Source organism: Primulina tabacum, chromosome 15 (assembly GCF_025594145.1).
Source record: "Primulina tabacum isolate GXHZ01 chromosome 15, ASM2559414v2, whole genome shotgun sequence".
NCBI classification, from domain to species: domain Eukaryota; kingdom Viridiplantae; phylum Streptophyta; class Magnoliopsida; order Lamiales; family Gesneriaceae; genus Primulina; species Primulina tabacum.
The window spans coordinates 620,015-626,014 of record NC_134564.1 but is presented as its reverse complement, the minus strand read 5'-3'; the positions used below and the strand labels follow the sequence as shown (position 1 = coordinate 626,014).

The 6,000-nt window shown below is 33.1% G+C and overlaps 1 protein-coding gene across 2 annotated transcripts; it reads left to right on the top strand.

The window, feature by feature from the left end:
* The first annotated feature begins 340 nt into the window (after positions 1-340).
* Positions 341-5,021, top strand: LOC142527423 (vacuolar protein sorting-associated protein 32 homolog 1-like). Of its 2 annotated transcripts, none has more exons than XM_075632225.1 (8): positions 341-533; positions 629-805; positions 1,439-1,538; positions 1,981-2,066; positions 2,159-2,250; positions 3,964-4,078; positions 4,156-4,339; positions 4,778-5,021. In XM_075632225.1, exons 2-7 carry the CDS (start codon positions 734-736, stop codon positions 4,333-4,335), a joined length of 645 nt encoding a protein of 214 aa, XP_075488340.1. In that variant the 5' UTR covers positions 341-533; positions 629-733; the 3' UTR covers positions 4,336-4,339; positions 4,778-5,021. The 2 variants fall into 2 exon arrangements, with proteins under 2 accessions (XP_075488340.1, XP_075488341.1); XM_075632226.1 differs by having other exon boundaries at positions 346-530.
* The last annotated feature ends 979 nt before the right edge of the window (positions 5,022-6,000 follow it).

Here is a 6,000-nt window from a genome sequence, read left to right as displayed (position 1 = left end):
TTTTCAATATTTACAACTCTTATTTTCAACATTCAAATATTCAATATTCAAATATTTAACACACATGTTTTAAATATTAATTTTCAACAAAACTCAATTTGTTATAAAATCTATATGATTATGTAAAAAATATAAGTTCAAATTCATTAAAAAAAATTTAGTTTTACTCAAATGGTTTGATTTCAATTTAAAAACCACTACAATTATGTTTAGATTGGAAGATTTGGATTGAGTGGAGTATTTGAAAAAAATATTTGAAATGACTCGATATTAAAATGTATTTAAAATAATTATCAAATTGATTTCCTTAAGTAGACAATATTTTTTTAGTTATATTTTGTTAAATTATCGGTTAAAGAAGCAATGCGTTGTAGTGGGGCCCATATCCAGTCACGTTAGCTGACTCCTAATCTCCTCTGCCTTCCCACGACCGAGTTATTGTTTTGAAATCCATTCTCAACTCAATTCAATCAATTGATTGAAATGTGGGAATCAAAGCCAGTTATGCTATCCCTTTTCGAATTCAATGCGTGGTAGTTCATTCGCTGCACAGATTTTTCAACGTTTACATATACGATTGTTCGTTATTTGTAAGAATCTTGGCTAATCCGATTGCTGGTGTTTGCAGATCGAAGTGATTTCGCGTTAAATTGCAGCGCAGGATCCGAGGAATTGATTTTTTCCCCTGATTTGCGTATATATTATTGTCTGTTTGGAATATTAATTGTTCAATATGTTCTCGCGACTTTTCGGTAAGCCCAAGCAAGAGGCTAATGCTTTGGAAACCCTAGACAAGCTAAATGAGGTATACTTTTTTATCCGTTATCTATTTATTAACTTCCTTCATCTTTGTTATCGTTTTGTTTTTTTTTTTTTAATTATGCGAATCTTCTGTCGGGTTGAGATTTTTTGGGTGTAATAACAGTGCTATTATGATGAATGTTATTATCGTTCTTGTGTAGTTGACATAGTTGAACATAGTAAATGCTTCTGTTAGCCATTTGGTGGAAACTAAATCAGTTTGCGTTATAATTGCTGTGTTTTTGTTGGGTTTTTTTGCTAGAGATGACTGGTGATCGCTCTGAAGCCAATAAATAAATTGCAAATTTATGTGCAAGTTTCCTAAAAAATAAAGTTTCCCTCCCCTAAATCGTATTCGGTCCCTTGTGTTGCCTCCATCACAAATCCTCGGTCTTCCCCTTGCATTTTGGGTTCCACCTACTTTTGTAGATCAACCACCTCTGTTAAGGAACATTGTTGAAAGAAAGTAATCCAACTCCATTGATTTCAAGGCATGTTCCCATGTGGGTGAATGTGTTCCGTATTCCTGAATTGGCCCTTTTTTGGACATTTTTTTGATGACTTAATTCTTTCTGAATTTATTTAATCATTACTGTGATTCCGTGATCTCTAAGTAGTTGCTTGCGAGGTGATGCAGACTCTTGAGATGCTGGAGAAAAAAGAGAAAGTTCTATTGAAAAAGGCTGCTGATGAAGTAGAAAAGGCGAAGGAGTTTACTAGAGCCAAAAATAAAAGGGGTATGGTTGATTGATGAGAGCTCCTTGGAGATTCTCTTGCCTCGTACCCAGTTTACCATCTTTTCAGCCTGAAAGTTTTAAAATTTTGTGTTTTCACTCTCCTGTTTATTGTTAAATAAATTTAATATGCTGGTCATATCCCCGAATACTTTAACTTTCTTTTTATAACAAAGAACTTTGTGTGAATTATGGTGATTTTTTAATTTTGTTTTGTAGTCCTAACTCCATTATATGTTGTCACATATTCTGTTCTTATCATGGTGCTCTTCAATATCCCATCCCTTAATCTTCCCTCGCATAGTCCATCAATGACAGGTTGTGGTTGGGCTTGAATAAATCATCTGCTTTTCCTAACTTTATAAGTATGTTGTCTCAACATTTTATAATTAGATCTTAACTTGCCTGCTTTCTCACTGCTTTCCTGCTTTCCATATATGTACAGCTGCAATACAATGTTTGAAGAGGAAAAGACTTTATGAGCAGCAAGTTGAACAGCTTGGAAATTTCCAGTTGCGTATTCATGATCAGGTACTCCTGAAAGTTGCATAATATTCCCGCAGATGCTGTTTCTGCAGTTGATGTGGCTCTGTTGCTAAACTGAACCTGCACCTTTGTTGCAGATGATAATGCTGGAAGGTGCAAAAGCTACAACAGAAACTGTGGATGCTTTGAGAACTGGAGCAGCTGCGATGAAAGCCATGCAGAAGGCCACGTAAGTTGCTTATTACCCTGTAAACCATTTTGTTTAATAAAAATGGGCTTAATCGTGATTACAGAATTTTGAACCATGCAAAAGTATCAAGGAAGACAAAAATGATTACTATAGGAATATAAAGAAATGATACTGTGGGTCCCTAGTCGTAATATAATCATTATCAACTTATAGTAGTGGAAGCGTCTACAATCCTTGACTTTACAAAAGATAAGACAATCTTGTACATAGACCGTTGTCCAGGGCTCCATTCGTTCAATCATTCAATAAGTAATAGCCGATCGGTAGAATAATTAAATCCAGAAATTTAGTATGAAGTACAATATGACCAATAAAATGAGAAATACACAATATCATGCAATATATATGAATAAATCGGTAGTTATGAAACTTTCTTGTAAATTCCGGCCAAATTTCAAACTCTATTATTGAAGAAATTTGTAGAAATCCTCACGATAGATAAAACCTCATATTGGTAAAGTAACTTACTTTTCGTCTTGATTTCAATCTCAAGCGAAGATAATTTCCTATAAATATAATTTGAGTTATTTTACATCGGTCATGATCGGTGGAAGGTATGAATCTTTTAAAAATCATTTTTGTACAAAATTTGTATGGATAGTTTTGGTTAAAACTTTAAAATTCATAACAGTTAAAATACATGTTCAAAAATCACCAAACTTTTAGTGCATAAGTGATCGGCCGTCGATATGCCAACCATAGTGGGGCACAAAATTCACGCGCGGTCGGAAGTTTTAAGGTGGATTGGTCTTGGCTTGATCTACATCTTTATGTTTTATATGTTTTCAAATTTGAATCGCATAACAGATTTTGAAAAATTAGAATGACTGTGAAGCTCATTTTGGACGACCAACAACAGTACTTCCCGTGACTGTGGGGATGATCGGCTGGCAAATATGTGAACTAGAAAACATTTTGCACACTTTTTTTTATTTTAAAACCAAATTGAAATTCGTTCAAGAAAAAAGGGTAAATTGAGCTTGAATTGGCTACCTGGAACACAAGTTTCTGGAATTTTCCAGCAGTTGTTCTTCTTGATTCTTGAATTTCTGGGCAAAATTGGTTGTTGGTATTGATACACCTTCTCTACACTTTGATTTATGGGTAGGCAAGGATAAACTTTTCAGGGTTTTTGGAGATGGTTAGCTAATTTTCCCCATATTTTTCACTATTTTTGCCCCTCTCTATTTGTGTTCTAAAGCCCACGAAATTCAAAAGATTTTTGTGATGAAATACATCATGAGGGCTATTTATAGTGGAGAATGAAGGAAAGCGAGTCATCTACCCTTAGCCAAGTGTTGACCCTATCTTGGTGATACATTTTCCATTAAATTATCGACATATTTTTCATTAAATTGGTGACATTTAATTATCTATTAATTTTAATTATTAATAGACAATTTTAAATTAATTAATATTTTATTGAGTTTTATTTAATGTTTTTATATTATATATATTTTATTTATTTATTTAAGTTATATTATTTTAGAAAGCATTTTTATGTGTTTGTAGTGTTCAATTCAAATTTTATTTTAGAATAATAAAATTCATTTAATATAAATAACTTATTAATATTATTTATATGTTTTTTTATTTATTTCATTCCAACCCTTTTAGACATTGAGTAGATTAATATGTCTTTAAAATTAGGAATTTATTTATCATTTTCCTCACTGACTTTCGCTGTTGCAGTAACATTGATGATGTGGACAAAACAATGGATGAGATCAATGAGCAGACAGAAAATATGAAACAAATTCAAGAAGCATTGTCAGCACCTATCGGCACTGCAGCTGATTTTGACGAAGTATTCATTGCTCTGATTACCTCTTATGTTCAATGTTTTGATTGAAGAGAAGATATCTGACTTGTCTCTTTTCCTAGGATGAATTGGAGGCTGAGCTTGAAGAACTTGAAGGAGCTGAGCTTGAGGAGCAGCTCCTGCAACCTGCGACAACAGCTCCTGCTGCTGCTGTTAGAGTTCCTGCCGGAAGGCAACCAGCAAAGAAGATTGAAGATGACGATGATGAACTTGCTGAGTTGCAAAGGGAGATGGCCCTTTGAAGAGGTTCTTTTCTGACCTTTGATGCCACTTGTTCGTTTTACCTTTTATTTCAATTCAAGTTGATTCTCTGGGTTATGGTTTAAAAAAAATTGACTCTATGGGTTATGGTTTAAAAAAAAATTTGACTCTCTGGTTTCATTAATTTGCACGTGGGAAAAAATTGAAATAAAGTGTGGCGGATCTTAATGTTATTTTTTGAGCTAATAATGATTTCTTTACGGGTGCATTTCGATTGAATAATTCGAAATCTAGAATTTCAAATCCTTGTCACCTAATTGATTTTAGTTGTTTTTATCGAAATACAAGGAGATTTAAAATTCACCCTACCTAATTTTAAGCGTCTGCATTAATAACTGTAACCAATTTCAAATTCACCAAGCATTAGATTAGTTTAAAATTATCAAATCCCTCCTAGAAAGTTAATTGCCTGTCATCTTTCAGGTTTTGCTACTAAAGTCGGGTGTACACTATGTTGGTAATCAAATCAGGCCTTGAGCTGTCCTGCCTTCTCCGTTGTCAGACCTGAATTGGTCATTCTGGCATTTTAATGGTATTGGTGAGTGAAGAATTATATAGATTTGTGTTCCAATTGTGAGTGGTGGGGGATCGGAAGAAATTATTAAATATGTTTTGTGAATGATTATGAAGTGATTTTTAAGAAAATCCGCTGCGATTTATACGTATATATATTGACCCTAAAAATTAAAATAAATGAATGTGAGGGTGAGACACTTTTATCATTTAAAGAAAAAATAGTTGCTCTGGAGCAGCTGCAGTATGGATAATAATAAAGAACTGGTAGCGCAAGTAGTGATCCGATGTGGAAAGAATTACACCTTCGATCATTTTAAGGATCACCTCGCGTAAATCTAACCAACTACATCAAGAGGTCGCTTCTATTACATTGCTTCCAGCTGAAAGAAGTCTAACACACACAACTTCTGGTCTACTTCTTCAATATAATTGAGATAATTCTGTTTAGCTTTCGCTAGAAACAACTAACTTTGAGGTTTCTATTATGAGTTTTTTTTATCAGCTAGTCAGATCATAAACTAGAGTATGTCTTTTGTGAGACGGTCTCACGAATCATATCATAAACTAGAGTATGTCTTTTGTGAGACGGTCTCACGAATCTTTATCTGTGAGGCGGGTCAACCCTATTGATATTAACAATAAAAAGTAACACTCTTAGCATAAAAAGCAATACTTTTTCATTGATAATCCAAATAAGAGATCCGTCTTACAAAATACGATCCGTGAGATCGTCTTGCATAAGTTTTTACCCATAAACTAAGGATAAAGATTTTATGTGACGATGTCTTTGTAGTCATATGATCCAAGTAAACAAAAATAACACATTACATGTACAAGCCTCATTAACACCGACCCAATTGACAACACCACATATATTATTGTTCGTACAGGTGCAAATCATTTTTTCCGGTTATACAAGTGTTTAATTAATAATAATAATAATGTATCAAAAACTAGATTGACATTAATAACGATGTCCTCAAATTTTGTAGTAAAAATTATATTTGTATTTAAAAAAGATGTACTAGAAAAACAAAAAGAGAGAGGGCGATGGGTAAAAAAGGAGGCTTTCATTGAAACCCTGCTTATTATAAATTTTAAAAAACAAATTTTTTAAATAATTATTTTAT